At 59.2% G+C, this 18,092-nt stretch overlaps 2 protein-coding genes across 17 annotated transcripts in view; one reads left to right on the top strand and one right to left on the bottom strand.

Moving 5' to 3' along the window:
- Positions 1–113: 113 nt before the first annotated feature.
- DNLZ (DNL-type zinc finger) lies at positions 114–8,618 on the top strand. 12 transcript variants are annotated; one of them, XR_013940840.1, is made up of 8 exons: positions 115–347; positions 1,024–1,163; positions 4,559–4,688; positions 5,605–5,678; positions 6,083–6,218; positions 6,475–6,583; positions 7,525–7,681; positions 8,456–8,618. XR_013940840.1 is itself a non-coding variant. In XM_080561483.1 (7 exons), exons 1-7 carry the CDS (start codon positions 162–164, stop codon positions 8,514–8,516), a joined length of 843 nt encoding a protein of 280 aa, XP_080417609.1. In that variant the 5' UTR covers positions 114–161; the 3' UTR covers positions 8,517–8,618. The 12 variants fall into 12 exon arrangements, 8 of the variants coding, with proteins under 8 accessions (XP_080417609.1, XP_080417613.1, XP_080417610.1 ...); XR_013940841.1 differs by having other exon boundaries at positions 4,559–4,740; positions 6,146–6,218; XM_080561483.1 differs by lacking the exon at positions 6,475–6,583 and having other exon boundaries at positions 114–347; positions 5,583–5,678; positions 6,146–6,218.
- GPSM1 (G protein signaling modulator 1) overlaps positions 6,965–18,092 on the bottom strand; it is a 72,150-nt gene continuing 61,022 nt past the window's right edge. For all 5 annotated transcript variants that reach the window (XM_080561470.1, XM_080561469.1, XM_080561468.1 and 2 more), the window contains exons 12-14: positions 11,673–11,832; positions 9,304–9,512; positions 6,965–9,166 (exon numbers count right to left, since the gene is read on the bottom strand). In XM_080561470.1, the coding sequence (XP_080417596.1) occupies positions 8,978–9,166; positions 9,304–9,512; positions 11,673–11,832 (558 nt within the window). In that variant the 3' untranslated portion in view covers positions 6,965–8,977. The remainder of the gene's footprint in view (positions 9,167–9,303; positions 9,513–11,672; positions 11,833–18,092) is intronic.

Below are 18,092 nucleotides of genomic sequence, written 5' to 3'. Positions count from 1 at the left end.
GGTCCTTTCGGGGGGGTTGTGGCCGCACCCCGCTGGGGGCTGACCGGGGCCCGAGGGCGCCGCCCGGCTCGGGGCCCTTCCCCACAGCGGCTCCCGGCACCGCCCCAAAATGGCCGCCGCCGCCTCAGCGCCCGCCCCCTCCGCGCGCCTGCGCCAGCGCCATGTTGCGGCGGGCGGCGGGGGCGGCGGCCCGGGCCCTGCTGAGGGTCCCCTCGGCACGGCGGCCCCGGCGCGCACCGATACCGGTACCGACACCGATACCGGCACCGGCCCCGGTCTGCACCGCCGCGCCGGGCCCCGTGGGGCAGCTTCGGGCCTCGCACTACCGCCTGGTGTACACCTGCAAGGTGGGCCGGGGCGGTGAGGGGCGAGGAGGAGCCGGCGCCTTCCCCCCCCCCCAGCAGCCCTCTGGTGACGGGCAGGGCTGGCGGGCGCTGAAATCGCTTCCCCTCTCCTTCCCTTAAACGCGTTAAAAAGACAAAAACAAACGCGTTTCGTCGAGGCCAGGCCCCTGGTTGCCTTTGCAGGCAGCAGGCTTTGGTAGCTGGGTCTCTTATTTTTTTTTAATTAAACATAACGGTAGTATTTTATCAGTGCAATAAACTAATGCTCTTAAAATACACTCCAAACAGGTGAAGATCCCAGTGAAATTTCCAAAGTTCCCAACATACAGATACGCAGTACCAGAACTGCCTAAATCATCGGTGTTTTATTTTCGGTTTTGCTCTGTAGTTCTGCACGTTCCCCCACTATGAAAACCATTTGCCATTTACCACTTCTACAAAGAAGCGAGGGACAGACCGGAGGGCCTGGGAAGAGCGGGCTGTGGGGCTGTGTTTTCTGCAGACCAGACCTGCAAAGTGCCCGTGGAGCTGCACAGCATCGTTCCGTGACTGAGCAGCCCTGCCATAGCTAGAGATGAGGGAGGGCAAAATAAATATTCCACTCAGGAAAATATTTCCCTTTTTGAAAGGTCCAGAAGCTGCAGTTATCATCTGTTGTTGCTGTCTGTTTGCTTTGTAGGTCTGCCAGACACGCTCAGCAAAAACGATTTCCAAGTTAGCCTACCATAAAGGGGTGGTCATTGTGAAGTGCCCCGGCTGCAAGAATCACCACGTCATAGCAGATAACTTGGGATGGTTCTCAGATCTGGAAGGAAAAAGGTAGGTGTGCCAGCAACACTCTCATTTAGCAAGGGAAAAAGACTGTTGAGCTATAACCAGATCCTCCTGAGCTGATGTATTGTTTCTTTGATGCTTTTAAAACGTGACTTAAATCAAACCAGAGGTTTTATTTGGTATAATTCTATATTTCATCCAGTTTCTTAAAGCACGTGAATGGAGGTTTATAATCACCTATAATCTGAACCTCACTACCTAGGATCCAAATAAATGGTGTAAAGCAGCAGCAGAAGCTGCATGAGACACAGACATTCTTGTTGGTGCCAGCAGGTGAATTATTGTGTGTGGCGTTCTTCTGTTCTCTCTCAGGCTTTATTAAATTGCTGCTAGGTTCACCTGGCTAAGTGTTTCAAATGTGGGGACCCATGTGCTGTTGAATTTCGGTGATTTCTAACTCCCTTAGATGCCTTTAAAATTTCTGTTCTGCCGTAATTGCTAGATTATTGATCCTAATGGATAAAAATGGTCCTAGGAGGTTTGGATAGTTTCATCTGCTTCCCAAACTTATGGAAAGGTGCTGTGGTAAAGTGCACATGCTGATTTGCTGTGTGGTGTTAATATTGCGAGCAAAGTGGAAAGGAGAGAGCACGCAGTAGACTCTTCTGTGCAGCCGTTGCTGTAGTGTCACTGTTGGTTTTCAAATTGCTGTTCAGGAATATCGAGGAAATCCTGGCAGCCAAAGGGGAGAAGGTGAGACGTGTGGTTGGTGAGGAAGCCTTGGAGCTGCTTCTGGAAAGCACGGCAGATACCGGCTCTCAAAGCCATCCTACAGAGGGAGAAGGTGGGGAAGGCCCCCCAGAGACTGGCGGCAAGGGACAGACGTGACAAGTGGGGTTTGTGTCATTCTGCTGATGGCAAGAGAGACTGTTAACGTTTCTTCCCTAATTTCAGTGGTCTATGTTTAAAATAAACTCAGGCGTCGGTCTTCTCTCTGTTGTGTCATTGTCATATGTAGTTTTACCTTTGACCAAGCCAATATTTTTAGAGGTGGAGTGTGGATATTTTTCCTGGTACTTGTTTTGCTGACATTAAAGCAATTTTGAGTGCTTCAGCAGTGTCAGGAAGCCTGCTTTGTTCTCAGGTGAGAAGGGAGCTAATTCTTTGACCATGTGTTTTGGCCTAGCTCTAACTGCAGGTTTTAGCTCTGTCCTCTGATGCTGTCTAGGTGTTGCACGTCAGCAGCTGATCGCAGTGCTCCTGGAGGAGCATCACAGGGCACAGTAGCTGAGCAGCAGAGGCAATTGATACCACCCGAGGAGGAGGCCTGACCATGTGTGAGTTTGCAAAGCCAAAATGTCCCTGCAGGAGGGTCAGGTAACCAGCTCTCACTGCAGTCACCGAAGTGCTGCTTTTTCATTTCCCCTGGTATCATCCAGAGGGAAGGTTCTGTGCCCCTTCTGTCTATCACAAGGCTGAAAATCCCTGTCTGTGGGTTACGCCGTGAGGCAGGCTGTGCTGCCCCGTGGGAGTGCCAGCCCCTGCTCGGAAATTCCACTTGGGGCCGTGACGCAGCAAGCGGCTCCGGGGTGCTGGGGTTATGCAACTTCCTCACTGGTGAGGGGGAGGACGGGCGTGAAGGCAAAATTGATATTTGTGAAGCACGTTGGAGATAAGTGGAGCACCTAGGAATTTGTCTTATTTGACAGACATTGAGGTGCTTATTAATGCTACTGCTGCACGTTAAGATCAGCTAGAACAAAAAATAATAACTTCATAAAAGCGAAATGTAGGTGTTTACCAGCACCTAACGTTGGGTAGCGATGAATCAGGCAGCAAGGTGATCATACTGCCTTTTCTTAGCCCTTCCTCCCTCTGCCTGGATAAAGGTTTAGCTTATCTTAAGGTCCAGTAGCGTGAAGCACAGGGAAGCATCCTCTTTGTCATGTTTTTAAACTTGATATCAAAGAGTAATTTAGGTTGGAGGAGGCCTCTGGAGGTTTCTAGTCCAACCACCGTACTCAAAGGAGGTTCAGTTAAATAAAGACACTTAGGGCCTAGGCTTGAGTATCTGAGGATGGTGGAGATCCCACAGCCTCTCCGGAGCCCTGGTCTGGTATTTGACCAATCCCTTAGTAAAAGATTGACATAAATCCTCGTACCTAACTGAAATGTCCCGGGTTTCAGCCTGTGCCCGTTACCTTCTTTCAAAACACTGCACTGCTGTGTCTCCAAGCTGAATGAACGCAGTTCTTTCAGCCAAACTCGTCCAGGTGTCCATGGCCTTTAATCGTTCAAGTATTCAGTGAGGGCATTGCATGTATTAATGAGTGTTAATGAGTTTTCTTTGTTCATCTGAAGGGTTCGTAGTAATTTTATACACGTTGTGTTGTGAGCATGGTTCAGAGCAACAGGAAAATAATCATGTTTTCCTGTCGGTACGTAAGCTCAGAGTGGTGAAACAGCTCTGAAGGGCAGGAGCTCTGTCCCTCAGCTAGGTTTGTGTGTGTTCCTAGCCTAATCTCCTAAATCCTAAAGAAACACAGCTGTCTGATACAATTAGATGCTGGAGCGATCCACGTGTTAATTAAGAAACAGGCGTCCTGGATCACTGCTGTGTGCTCACCCTGTTGCGAGCTGCTGGCCCTGCTGGACGGGGGGTTATTGTGTTACCGCTACGTGACACAGCGCTCTGCCTCCGTGGCTCTGGTGCCTTTGGTGGGGTGGAACCCAGCTGCTGGGAAGGATCTGCGTTGTCTTGGAAACAGTCAGTACTAAAAAAGCCAGGTTATAGCCATTTTCCTTAACTTTCTTATCAGTTACCGTGCCCCTAGCTACAGTTATACAGAAAGGTTACGCTAGTTTTCGCTCCGTTACAGTAAAAAACTGCAGCAAAGTCTGTCCCCGGCTGTCAGACGGGTCGGTATTTCCTGGCACTGGTGCTGAGGCAGGGCAGCACGCTGGGCCTGGTGCTGCCGGGCAGGCAGCCGGCTGCTTGTGGAGCAGGAGGGCCTGCTGGCGCCCGGCGCCACGGTCTGGGGATGGAGCAGGGCCTGGTTTTGCTGCTGCTGCTGCGGGCCAGGACGAGGAGAGAGCAGGCGGCAGCAGATCGCACGGAGCGGGCAGATCTTCAGGGCGTGGGTGCGGGGAGCGCGCTGCCCGCAGCTGCTGGGAGGCAGCTGCAGAGGCAGGGTGGGTCCAGAGGGCAGCCCCCAGGGGCTCCTTGGAGCCAGGCAGAGGCTGCGCCCTGCCGCAGCGCAGGAAATGGGTGAGTTTTGTGACAAACCATCCCGGGGCTTTCAGCTGGAAGGGAAAGGGTTGCACTTCTCTCAGGGACTTTGTGTGTAAAACAGAAGGGTTTGTTGCTAATAGACTGTATTTAAAAAAACGTGCGCCGTTTTGAAGTTGTTGGTTGTTTTTTTTTTTCCCCTGAAAAAAAGGAAACCTGTCGGTTTGTTAAAGAGGCCACCAGTGAGCAGGCTTTGTCTGGGAAGAGCCCAGCAGACCGTCCTTCAGCCAAAGGAGTGGGAGAGAGAAGAAGAGGAAAAAAGGCTTCCTCCTGAGCTGGAGGTGTGTCAAGGTGGGGGAAAAGTGCCGTGGAGGCCTGGTGCAGCAGGGCACGGTGAGTGCCGGTGCTGTGGCAGGGGTGGTGGATGCACAGAGGAGGGCCGGTGCTCTGAGCTGGGGCAAAGCAGCATTCCCAGCCTGCGCTGCAAACCTTTGGCACAGGCCTCAAAGCATTTCACTGGGGCTGCTAAGGGCTGGATTCTGTTCCCGAATCCTATCCCGTGAGGGCTTTTCTGCAAAATGGGACATTTTGTGCCTCTTGCTTTCTGCCTCTTTGCACAACCCCTTTCCCTCCCCACCTTTTTTATTGCACTCAAATTCCCGAGTTCCTCCAGCTGCTGCGGGCTTCTGATGTGCTGCGCCTGCTGGCTGCAGCTGGGGCCCTGCAGGGCCCGGACATGAGCGTGTGCGTGCGGGGCTGCGCCTCCTGCTGCGCGTGCAGCGGTGGCATTACAGCCCCTGCCACCCCTGGGTGTGCTGTGCGGGGCTCAGCGGCACCGCGCCGCCTTCCTGACGGGCTCGGGCAGGTAAATGTCTCCTGTAAGCAGCGGCGCAGGCGGCGAGGAGGGGAGCGGGGGGGGCTGTGAAGTGACTCAGCCTTGTGCTGCTTGCCCCGGGCCTGATGCGGGGCGGTTCTGGGCCTCCAGGGCCTGCTGCAGTGCGGGCAGAGGCGCAGCGGGGTGAGAGCAGCCCTCTGCTCCGACGCCACGGGCACGTGGCTGGGACCTAGGCCCACCTCCCTGGTGTGGGCTACTCAGCGCCACTGCCTGCTGAGCTCCTTGCTGCGAGGCCACGCAGGAGTTAACGGCCCACGACTGCGTCCTGGGCGATGGCTGTGGAGAGCCTCGGGCCGCTGTCCAGCTCCAGACTGAAATTTACGGCGCCTGGGCGCTCCAGGCCAGCAGAGCCCTTCCTGCAGGCTGCGCGCCTTCCCAGCCGGACGCAGACGGACGGCCGGACCCGCACCAGCACGAGGCTCCGGGGAGGGCTGAGGTAAGTGCTGCGCCTCGGCCCTGACGTGACTTGGCAGCTGAGCACCGCAGAACAAACCCTGCGCGACAGCAGCACCGGCTCGCGAGTGCTTCTCAGGGCATTTTGTACAGCTGAGTAGGAGAGCGCGGCACGGTGTGGGGCTGCTGTGCTTTCAGCTTTCCTCTCCCCTCCCTGCCCTGCCCTGGGGCCAGCACCCCGCGCTGTGCTGCAGCAGGCCTCCATGCGGAGCGAGCCAGCCCAGGCCTCGGCAGTGCCGCGCCTGCCCGGCGGGTGTCAGCAGCAGCGAGCTGTTCCCTACCAAGCTCTGCTGGCCTGGGCTTGGCAGAGCAGGAGAGGAAGGGCTGTGCTCTGCGCGCTGTGACAGCCATTGGACAGCGATAACGCTGTCCTCGCTGTTAATTCAGGCTCCAGCAGAGCAGCGACCGGCGCAGGCTCCTGCTCACAGCGGGGATCTGGCTGTTCCGTAGGTGCGCTGCGAGAGGCCTTTACTGGAGAACATACGATGCCCTTCCCCAGCTGCTAAGGACAGAGAGACAGCAGGTGAGCCTCCCCCTTGCTTTTAAGAATTTCACCTGTTCCGAATCCCGGGAATCGCCAGCCTTTGCCTAGCTGGGGGCACGGTTCTGTCCTCAAGTCCCACACCTTGCCTGCTTGTGGCCAGGCACTGAGGAACTTGAGCGTGCCTGATGAGAACGAGCTGGTGGCTCTTCATTAATCTGTGATCAGGACTGGCAGTAGCCTGCACAAGTTAGCCAGGCGTGGAAGGACCAGCTGTGACTTGGCTTTATCCTCACAGGGCTCAGGATCCAAAAATCTGCTGCTCCCAGGCCCCCTTTCAAGCGAAGTCTAATGGCCTGCACCTGCCTGCTGCGCTGGAATGAGCTTGTGCTGCTGCCCGCTGCTGTGTGAGTATCTTCACCGAGCGCTTATGCCAGCCACTGGCTGCCCGTTTTCTCTGGCAGCTCCCACCAGGGAAACAAGACAGCTTTTGGGGGCAGGTGCCGGGAATGCACCGAGACAGGGCAGGAGGGCTCAGGGCTTTGTATCCTACAGTGCCCCCGCAGCGAGGTCAGGCAGGGCCAGGGGTGGTGGCTGCTCCCTAAGAGGCCTGTGTGCTCTGACCGTAAAGGGACACGCAGGTGGTGCACACACCCTTTTCTTAACACTTTTATGTGGCGATGTCTGCCACAAGAACCCACCACGCACCCCCAGTCCCATCCCAAAGGACCACCATTAGCTCTGCTGGCCAAAAAATAGCGGAAATTAATTTTTGTCACTGAAGCTTAGACACAAATATTTATTAAGCACAACCCTCCCTTTCCCTCGCGCTGTATTCGTTTCTAATATATTAATTCATCTGGCAGATTATTTTTTAGAAAAAAAGTACCTGTGGGTTGGAAATTCCCCATTAAAATGACATTAGCAAATGCACATGTAAAAAATAAATAAGCTCATACATTCAAGTGTATGGCAAATAATTAACACCTCTGAAAGCTTAATGGTCAGATTCCAGTTCGCCACCTGGCTGAGCTGCACAGGCCTGGGCCCGCAGCTGCTCAAGTCATCGGCATCCTCAGCGTTGTCTTCCTCTGGACAAATTCAAGCTAGGTGGGTACGTAGGTGGCTGGCAGGTCCTCCTGGCTTGTCTCCAGAGCTCCGACCTGCCCCAGGCAGGAGGCCGAGCCTCGGCCCGGCCATCCCTGCAGCAGGTGAGTGCTCCGTGGTTCAGTGCAGGCAGGTTAAATGCCCGATGAGCAGCATCACTGGTCTAAAAATCTCAACTGCTGGTTGGAAATGTTTCCGTCAAATGCGTTTCAGTTAGAAAGTGCTGATTTGTTCTCCGTAGGAACATACCTGCTTTGGCAGACCTCATTACTGGAGGTGCTGAAGTCCAAGATAGCCTCTCAGGTCAAGCAAAGAAAAAACCGTTCCACCTCCTCAGATGAGAAGTCTTCTGGCCTCCTCTCCGGGCTCTTGCTTTTCCGACGTTACCAGAAGGAAATGTAAGTAAATGTAGGTCCTTGCACTCGCGTGCGGTGCGGGGCTGCCGGCCCAGCAAACGCCCCCGGCTGGAGCGGGCGCAAGGCTCCGTTTCCTGCGGGGACGGCGCCAGGCAGCTGGGCAGAGCAGGACGGCGGCGCTGAGGGCAGCTCTGCAGGGCAGGCAGCAGCACAGCCCTGCTTTCAGGAGGAACAAGGCGGAGGGAAGGGCCGTTGTCCCCCACTGCTGCTGGGCACAAGGGAGCAGGGCATCGTTCTGCTCACTCTCATTGCGAGCCGTGACCAGAAGGCTTTGTAGCTCTCGAAGCAGGTCAGTGCCAAGCGCAGGTTTCTGCCTCGGGCACACGATTCGATCCTGTACGAGGCTTCTGGCCCAGCTGCAGCAGAAGCAACGCGTTGCCTAAGTTTGTGTTCTGTGCTGAGCAGACGGGCAGAGACTGTCTTCCTCCCTTCCCGGGCACAGATTCCTGTCTTGGGGCTGCAGCTGGGGCTGCACAGCTGGCAGTTACCTTTCAGGCTTTGTCCCAGGCTGGGGTTTTGCTGGGGGTCTCCAAATTCCACTGAAGCTACAGGTGGGAGAGCCTTGGATCCTGCGCAGGAGGTTCCAGTACAGCTCTGCACACGGGTGGCTGGGGAAGCGGAGGGGAGGAACAGCACAGGGTGCTCACAGCAACCCCAGAACAAACTGAAGTGGGGGGACCATGGCTGCAGCCAGGGCAGGGGTCAGGTTTAAAAGGACCTGCGTTGCCGCTGACTTGAGCTCATTTCCTCCTTTAGCAAGAACAAAGTTGAGCAAGATATTCCAGGAAAGGATCCAGAGCAATCTGTCACCTCGTGATGCAAACAAGACAGGAGGACTTGAAAATGAAAAAGGTGCTCTTCCCTTCCCCCATTAAATTAAAAGTGTTTTGGAAATAAAGGACATCAAGGCTGGATTTAACTACCTGCTCCGGGCTCCTCCTTCGGCTGACAGCACAAGTTCCTGGGTTTTTAGGTGACAAGCAAAGGGACTGCCAAAGTCTTCTTCCCTGGTGCTGGGCCCAGTGTTACACTGGCTGCACGTCCTAAAAAACCCCCTTGTTTAAAAACCGTTCCCCATCTGGTGGGCCTTTTTGTGGCACTGCCTCCGCAGAGCAGCCACGTGCAGTGCACTGAGCTCCAGCTCCCCGCGGCTCGGGTCGCTCCTGGGAGAAGTCTGTGGTAGCGCAGGAGCACTCAGCTTTGAAACCACCTACACTTAGTTCTCTTCAAAAAAAAAAACCAAAATGAAACCAAACCCCCCGACCTGAACCCCAGTTCTTAGCTGGAACCAGGCCTCTGCTGCTCCTCTGCTGCCTCCTCCTGGGCTGAGGCCAAATCTACCCTCTGCTCATCCATGCGCTTGGCCTGGACGCGCTGGATAAGGCTGAAGAAGTCTTCGTCTGGCATGGTGGGGCCACGGGGGATGGAGTCGGGTGGGGCGCAGCGCTGGTCATCTATTCTGGAGGACTGCGGGGGGGGGAGAACAGGCGTTAGGACTGGTACAGGAGCTGCGGGTGGGCAGCTGCTGCCCACAGCCCCTCGCAGGTGGGATCGGGGGGCAGCGTGTTGTGCCGGGGGGGGGGAGAATCGAGTCCTGCCCGTACCTGACATTTCATGAGCATGTTGAAGAACTCGTCGCCGGGCTCCTGAGCGTCCCCCTCCACGCGCAGGTGCCCCAGGTTGTTGTGGGTTATCCGGAGGCCGGGCAGGTTGCCCACGTTGGCGCGCTGGTCGTCCAGCCGTCTGCTCTGGGAGCTGGCGATGAGATCAAAGAACTCCTCCGTCTGCGGGGACGCCATCAGGGAGGACTGCGCTGCAGGCGGGGAGAGGAGCACACGCTGGGGTCACAGCTCTGCCAGCTCACACGCGAGCCGCAGCCCTGCTCGCCTCAGAGCCTGAGTCCTCGCCCCCAAAAATCCCGTTCACCCGGCGGAGCCTTACACCCCCACGGAGGGGCAGGGGCTGGCCGTGCAGCTGGGCCCCCTGGGGCTGAGCTGGGTAGGACGTCGGCTTCTGTGACCATCGGCCAGCCCCCGCCTCGCTCGGGGCATGGGGCTGCGCAGTTACCGTCAGCTGCAGGCGAACGCGGAGTTCTGCAAGCGGCTGTGGTTCCGTAATGGGCACCCCACACGCTCCCAAGGGCTGGGTGTAATTACAGGCAGCTAATCAGCACAGCCAAGGCCCAGCTAAGCCGCTCACCAGGCGGCACAGCCTTCCCCCTGTTGGGTTCCCAGTCCAGAACCCGTCCATACGGCCTACGCTCTGCTCATTCTCGCAGGGCGCATCCTGCCCAGGCACCAAACACGCCTGGCTCTAACCCTTGGGGTGCAACACCAGGGGCTGCAGGGCCCCGTCTGGGGGGGGCAGAGCAGCAACGGGACAACGGGAGGGTTTTCCAACAGCACCCGAGCAATGCTGGGACTGCTGCGAAGCAAGCGCGTCAGCCCCCAGCCAGGAAAACGCCTCCCGGGCAGCGCCCCAGGGAAGAGCCCGATGGCTCCTGGCAGCTGCCGGGCAGCGAAACGCTCCCAAACAACCGGCAGCGCACGGGGGATGGCGACAAGCAAAACCAAAGCGTAAGAAACCCAAACGCCCCAGCGAGCACAAAGCACTGAGGGTGCCCCAGGTCTCCTGCCACCGCGTGCTATTCCTGGAGCCCCGGCTTGCGGAGGGGCAGGAACACAGAATAATCTCAGCGCTGACGCCAAGACGCGTCTCTTCCCCTTCAGCTGACAAAGAAACCTTGAAAAATAATATGTCCAAAAAGCTCAGAGTCCAACTGACAGCTGAACAGAACATGTGCCTACTTGTACAGGCTTTATAAAGCTTCGTATTTTAAACTCGCCTAAATTACACAGCTGTTAAAGCCGAATGCACTTCTGTATCAGAAACACGTATCTCGAAGAAGTGATGCTCATTTCCAGCCTATTTTTAGCACCGAAAGAACCGCTCACCTCCCAGCCAACCTGCCTGCCTTCTGCGCCACAGCCTGACCTCGGCGCCGCCTCGCTCCGGCTGCTGCTTCAGCCCCTGCCGCTGGCACCGGCACCCCGAGCAGCTTCGTGCTGCGCTCCTGGCCGCACGCGGAGGTCGGGGTCTGCTCCTCCCCTGCTGGGGCTTCGTGTTGGTTAGGGAGCTGCTAAACAAACCCGTCGGTTCGAATGAAGGGCTTTGAGCCCTCTGTGATGGTGTTTAAGCACACCAGTGGGACCCGCACGTTTCAGTGCTTCTCTCCAGCTTGCTTTAAACAAAGGCCCTCAACACAACGTCGTAAAAAAGGACACAAAGCCAAAGTGCAGACGCAGACCCGATCTGCCTCTCCTATCCAAGCTACTTGTCAGGCGGCTTCCTCAATTTATCCACGCTCTTCCTACGAGCGAGCTAGCTCTCTGCGTGCTGGGAGCTTCCTATTACTTTCCGTCCTCCCGGCTTCTCTGCTCTGTGACACCTCTCACCACAGCATCCAACAACTGGACAAAACCCAGCAGTTCTTCCTCCAGGGTAACACTGAGAAAACCTGCCGGTACTTCGCCCTGCCTATGAAGCCCCCTCCGGGCCCGTACTGCCCCAGCTCTGCAGCTCTCACAAGGCTCCCTCAGCAACGACCACCAGCATCTCCCACTTTGGCAGAGGCCGAAGTCCTCCTGCCAACCTCGGTGTGTCAGACAAGACCTCCAAAAGACTGAAAAAAAAATCCGGGTATATTTTGCATTTCTCTTGCCAGGCTGTTCTCCAAGCCTCAGTTCACATCCTCCAGCTTTTGCTTCAGCAACCATTAACACGGGAAGGTTTCTTTATGCCTTGCACAGTGATGGAGATTGCAAACATAAAAAAAAAAATAATTGCTAGGTTCAGGGAGCTGAGGCTTGGGGAAAACATCACAAGATGCACAATAAAACCACGACAGCCGGCCACGCCATGGGAGCAGCATCACCCCCTCGTACGAGTGACTTATAAACGCATCAGTGCTTACAGATCCGTTCTCCCAGGGCAGGGACTGGTGTGGCAGCTGCCTCTGCAGCCTCCGATGGGCATTCCTCCAGCGGGCAGCGCTGATCATCCATCCGGTTGCTCTGGAACTTGCTCAGCAGGTCAAAGAAGCATTCCTCGTCCGAAGGGGTCCGGTTGATCTTCTGGAAAGGCGACAAAACACAGCAGGGAGTCAGAACGCCCCAAGCACTGCCCTGCGTCTGACGGCTCAGCCTGCCGTGGCCGTGGCCGTGCCTTGCCCTGTCCTGCTCTGCTCAGAGCCGGCTCCTGGCCGTGCCCGCAGCTTGCCAGGCACCGCCGCCTGCCGGGGTCACTGCTACTCGGTCCCGCCGTGCCCTTGGCTCTGAAGCAGCCTCTCTCTTTTCCTCTTTTCTCACCACCCTACGGTTTGGGCAATCCAAAACCACCCTCCAAGAAGAGGCCACTCCGTGAAGGGCCCCTCTCCTGCAGGGACCCAGACCGGGAGCAGAGCTGCCCTGCGACCTGCGCGTGGCGAGAGGGGCGTCCGTGGGGAGCCGCAGCCCCCCGAGCCGCCGGCACTGCCACAGCCAGACCCGCGCTGGGCTCCTGCAGCAGGCAGATGAGCCTCGTGCCGCGGCAGCCCACGTTGCTGTGGAGCATCCTGAGCGCTCGGAACAAACCAGAGGCTGAAGGGGAAAGAGGAGCCGGGGAGGGAAAGGGACGGCACTCACCCCAAGCTCTGGCGCAGCTCGGCAGGACAGGGAACAGAGTCAGGAGCACAGGGGGTGGGGGAACCACACAGACGCCCTCCCCGAAGTGCTGCCGTGTGCCCGGCGGAGGCTCAGCTCCAGCCCAGGCCCGCCAGCCTCCAGCCTTCCTCCCTAACCCGCTAAATTTAACCTTTGCAGGCCACTGCCCTTTGCGCTGCCGGCGCTTCCTTCCGATGCGCCACTCACAGCACCCCACGTGCAGCCACCACCGGGCTGCAGAGGCCACAAAATTACAGCCCTTCGGGAAACAGCCCTTGCGTGAGGTCCCCAAATGAGCACCTCGCACCAGACGGGGATATATTTAAGTCGCGCTGCACAAGGCTCAGCACCCAAGGCAGCCTCCCCGAGGTGCCGTGTTGCTTCCAGCCCCGGACGGGCTGCGTGCTGGGCAGCGGGGTGAACCCCGAGCCCGGCTGGCAGCAGGCAGGGAACAGGAAGAGCAGAGCCTTCTGAAGAGCCTCCCACAATGGGATATAAAATTAGACAGCAATGAGAAAGGCGTCTGCCAGGAAGGGTCCGGGTCCTGCCAGATGCTGGCAGAAGAACCCCAACAGAAACCAACCCCAAGCTCCTCAGACAGGGTCTGCCTGTGCTGAGCAGCTTCCCGGCACTGAAGGCAGATGTGGGGCTGGGGAAGCGGCGCAGGGTCCCTTGGGTCCTTGGCCGTCCCGGGCAGCCCAGAAGCCCCCCCCAGCCCGAGGTGTGCGGTGCCGTTCCCAGCAAAGGGCCCCCCCCGGGGGCTCGGGGACGCGAAGCTGTTCGAGGGAGCTCTGCGCTGGGGAGGGCCGCGTGCCGACAGGGTTAAAGCCGCAGCTCGGATCCTGTAAACGAAGGCAAACAATTCTCCCGCATGCTAAGCGGAGCAGATGAGATGCACTCAGCTTCTATTTAGGGCAGCATCAAAATTAGCAGCAGGCCAGAGAGGAACATTGGCAATGCGGGAGCGGATCGGGGAGGGGCAAAGCCCCTCTCACCTCTGCAAACCTCTGACCAAAGGGCGCCTCAGCCAGCCCCTCGGAGCCAGCGCCCTCCGAAACCAAAACTTGCTGGGGCTGAAAGCAAGGCTGAACCACCTCAGTCGCAGCTCTGCTGTGCTGGCTTGCGTGACCCAAATTTCAGGGTAGAGGCGGCAGCCTGCTCATTCACACCGAGCTCCCTCCAGCTTCCCCGCGCTCAGGGCGGTGCGATGGGCAGAGCGCGGTGCTGAGCCCCAGGGAGAGCCGGGATCCCCCCTGGGTGCTCCCTGGCAGGGACCTGTGTTTTGCCGTGTCAGGATCTCTGCTCAGAACATGCCCGGGGGAGGAAAGGACGCTCTGAATCAGTACAAGAGCGGCCGGCGCGTGCGAAGTGCGGGACGGGGCCGGCCACGTGCGGGGGTACCTCCTGTGCCAGCCTGGTTCAGGGGGTGCCGCAGGCTCCCCTGGTGCCACCCCAGCCACAGAGCCCCCATCCCCATCCCGCACCTATTTAAAACGCCCAAACAGACATCGCACGGAGCGCCTGGCTCCCTGCTTGGCTGCTCCTGGCCCCGAGGCCGGAGCTGTGCGGGCAGATGGACGCGCGTCACGGCCCCGGGGCCACCGTCTGCTGCCGAGCTGTGCCCGGGGCTCGGCACGGCCAGGAGGGGCAGGAGGCTTCCCGAGAGCCAGGGCATCCCCTAACGGGGCTGAAAAGCAGTCCCACAGCAGCACAAACAACAACCGCGGGGCTCCCCAGACCCAGAGCCCCGAAGGGTTCCTGGGCAGGGACTTTGCTCCAGCCCCGGGACCGCTTCTCACCCACGGCTGGTGTCTGCACCTGGCCTCGCCCCCCATCCTCTACCTCCAGCACTCGAGTCCTGCCACGTGCCGTTTCCCTCCGGCCGGCCGGCCTCCCTCAGAGCTGAAACACCTCTTCTGTGCTGCGCAGCACGGCCTGGGCTGCACCGGCTCTGCCTGCAAAGGGCAGCAGAGATCGACCCCGGGCTGCTCGCCCGTGGCACAGAAACGGGGACGCGCGCAGCTCCCCCCGTGCCCCGTGTGAAGCCTCCGCTCCTGCTCCTGCCCCTGCTCCCCGGCCACGGGCAGAGGCCACGTACACAGGGGTGGGAGCTTTGTTCGCATCACCTGTGAGTGGCATTTCCACCCAGACGCCGCCTGCTGATCAGGGAACCGAGCGGGCTGGCTAATGACAGCCCGGGAGCAGGACTCGCTTACCTGAGACAGGCCTCCCCTAACGGGAGGGCATCCAGGCTTTCGCACGCAGCGGTGCGAGGAGCAGGCCGGTCAACCCGCCAGGTCGGAGCCGGGCTGTGTAAAACACAGCTGAGGTGTGGGGAAGGCAGCCAACAGCAGCTGTGGGGCTGGCGGGGGGGGGCCTGCGCCTCGCTGCGGCGACGCCACCCCACGGGGCCCTGGCGTGGGGCTGCCCCGAGCCTCCCCACACTGCCGGTTGCTGCCCTGCGGAGCACAAGCACACCTCCCCAGTAAACTCCCACAGGTGCTGAACAAAACCTCCCGCAGTCACTGGCTCAGACGGTGCTGGGCTGCCTGGCTCTGTCGCCTGGGCACGGAGCAGCGTTTCAGGGGGAAATCCCCCACGTTGGCTGCTCCGGATGGGCAGGCGAGGTCAAGGCTGAAACAATCCCAGGCAAAGCAAAACGGAGTCAGAAGAGGCTCCGATGCCTAAACCCCCTTGGCCATTTTCACTCTGATTCAGGAAAGCCGTCAAACAATCGCAGGAGGCCCGACTGCAACAGCTAAAACGCTTCCCCCCTGCCAGCACCCGAACGGAGATGCCGCGAGCCGCAGCCCGCGGGCGCCTGGCCGGGCTTCGGCCCCTGGCCACCGCCGCCCAGCGCTCTGCGGAGAGGGGACTTTGTCTGGCACGTTCCCGAGCCCCACCCCGGGATCGGCAGAGGCCGTGTTCATCATTTCCTTGCTGGTTTCACACAACGTGGGGCTCCTTGGCAGGCAGGAGGGGGGCTCCTCGCGCCTGGCCCCGCACACGTGCCTGAAGCAGGAGGCAGCTCGGGCTTCCTGCCCCGTGGTGCTGCTCCGGCAGCAAACCGATACAGAAATCCCCCGAAAGACAACCTGGCACAAAACCCCAGGACGAGAGCAGCCCGTACCCACCGTGTTGGGAATGCCCTCAGCCGAACACTCCGGCAGCTTCGCCCCGAGCTCCCCGCAGACAGCAGCAGCAGCCAGGACAGGACAGAGCTCTCCCCTTCTCCGCTGCTAAGCCCCGCAGAAACGCCGTCTGATCGCCGGCTGTGCCACAACGCGCTGCCAGGGCGCCCCGGGACAGGGCTCTGGAGCTCCCCAAGGACCGTGGCAGCTGATTTCTGTGCTGACAGCCAAAAGCACCTCCCCTGCCGTGCACGGGATGAAACGTCCCCTCCAAAGGGAGCTTCACCACCCAAGCAAAACGCAGGTGCCCTCACGAGCCGCCCACAGCTCGCTCCTCCGATCGGCCTCTCCCCTCGGGGCTGGTGTCCCCACGGGGCGCTGGCCTGCCCCCGATCCCCCTCCTCCCGTCCAGGCTCAATTTCCTGCAAACCTGCCCCAGCACAAGGAGCCCTCGAGGGCTGTGTCCACCCCTACTCCTACAGCAGCCCCTCAGACAGCGCCTCCTTGGCTCCTTGTCCACCACCGATCCCCCCTCCGCGTTGCGTCTCGGTGAGGAGATGACCTGGAGCCAAAGGGACTTGCCCAAGTCTCGCAGTGACAGAGCTGGGACCCAGCTCCCTGTCCCCAGGACCAAGCCCTCAGCACCAGACAGTTCCTGGAAAACTCCTGCCCGTTGTTACAGCAGCGCCTATCTGCCCCGGGCCTGGCAGATATTCACCCCGGCACATCCGCAGCCGCATGCCGTGCCTGTCTGTCTCTCCCCCTATAAACCAGATGCACCCCAACCACTTACCTGCTCCCAGTTCAGGCAGCTGACCCCGAATCACCAGGCAGGAGCTGCCCCACCGCCTGCCGATGCCCTGCACGTGGCGTCGCTGCCTCCTGGCATCACCCAAGGCCCCGCTGGAGGAGCTGCCGCCGGGGCCAGCAGCACCGTCACCGCCGTCCCGCACCCCAAATCCCGGCCCCTCGCCGCTGCAGCAGGCGCTGAGCTGGCTCTGCCACCTCGCCGAGCAGCTGCTGGAGGCAGGCACCGGGGGAAGGTTTGGGGGGGAGCCTCCCAGAAGGCTGAGGAGGGGCTGGAGGCACAGAAGGAACCCCCCGGCCGAACGCCTCCGCCTGTTTCAGCAGGAGGTGAAGCGTCTGGAGCATCTGCTCCGAGCGCAGGAGCGGGGCTCTCCCTGTCCCCAGCCACCGGCAGCGGGCTGCTGCCTGGGGTCTCCTCTCCTCGGTGACATCTTCGGATTCAGAGAAGCTGCTAAACTCACGCAGGCTGTGCCGAGGGCAGCGGTTCCCTGTCACTGCCCCTCCCGAGGCACGGCTCCCTCGGCAGCCCCCCCTTCCCCTCCCAGCCCGCTCGAGAACCGCGGGCGGGCGCGGGACAGCACGCAGCTCTGGGCGCCGCTTCAGCCCGTCCCGGAAAGTCGCAAAAAATCTTAATAAGAAGAAGTGCGAAACGAAGCTATTTGCAAACTTTACGAAGCAGCCGATTGTAAAAGCGCACGCAGGTGACAGCCAAGCCCTGGCCGAAGTAAATCTCCTTTCTCTCTGGATATTCCTCCTCCTCCTCCTCACCCTGAGCCAGCCACTCTCGTTTCGGAAGCCGGGAGGGAAGCGCAAATCAAAGCCGAGTTTTACTCACTGACCTCCGCAGCCAGCTCTCCCCCGGGCTCCAGCTTTCACATGTCCAGGAGCAGGAACCCCCTCCCCTCGCAGGGGGCTGGCTCCTCGCCGCTCCTCAGCTCCCGCCGGCAGCCGCGAGCTCTCCCCCAGCCGCCGCCGGAGCCGAGATTTATGCCGAGCGCGCAGCCATGTGCACGCCGCGGCCAGCGCCAACGTCCGGCTCGGTGCGAGAGGCAGCTGAAGGCATCACGGCCACGCTCCTCCCGCAGCCGCTCGGGTGCCCCGGCACAGGGGGTGGGCTCAGCCGAGCTCGAATCGCCCTCACCTCGCCGCCACGAGCCGGGCGTTATGAGACGATGCTCTAAACCACCGGAGCGGAGCTCTGTGAATATTTAGCTTTCCTTCCACCTCCTCGCCTCCTACCCGCCACACACACTTTGCCTTAAAAATAGACCGGGATCGATTCTGCCCAACTACATCTGCAAAGGCGCGCAGCTCCGCGGGCACACGCCGCACGGCGTGAGCGTACCGTGCACGCTCAGACACAACGCGAGCGCTCGGATTTAAAGCACTGAAATACCGAAGGGCCATTTTTAGCTCCCGATAGTCCTCCCGCTCCACGTATTATTAGATACATGATTTATTTTTTTTTTTGTCTTATTGCAGAAGCCGAAGATACTCAGCCACGAGCAGCTCGTCGTTTAAATGTATCCCTGCTCAGCAGGGGGAATTTTCTGATCGTAAAAAGATTTTTAAACACAGAAAGGACGGAAACGCTTTGCAGCAGCCAAAGAGCTCTTCTTATCTCTCATTTATGAAATGGGAAAATCAGAAATGCGAATTTGTGGCTGCGAGGCAGGTCACTGGGCAGAGAAGCAGCTGCCCAAAGGCCACCCGGCGGGGCAGCAGCAGAACGGGGGCAGCCCCGTCAGCTCTCCG

This window comes from Anser brachyrhynchus (genome assembly GCF_964034855.1).
Source record: "Anser brachyrhynchus genome assembly, chromosome: 19".
Taxonomy (NCBI): domain Eukaryota; kingdom Metazoa; phylum Chordata; class Aves; order Anseriformes; family Anatidae; genus Anser; species Anser brachyrhynchus.
The sequence above is the reverse complement of the archived record's forward strand: the minus strand, read 5'-3'. Positions and strand labels throughout refer to the sequence as shown.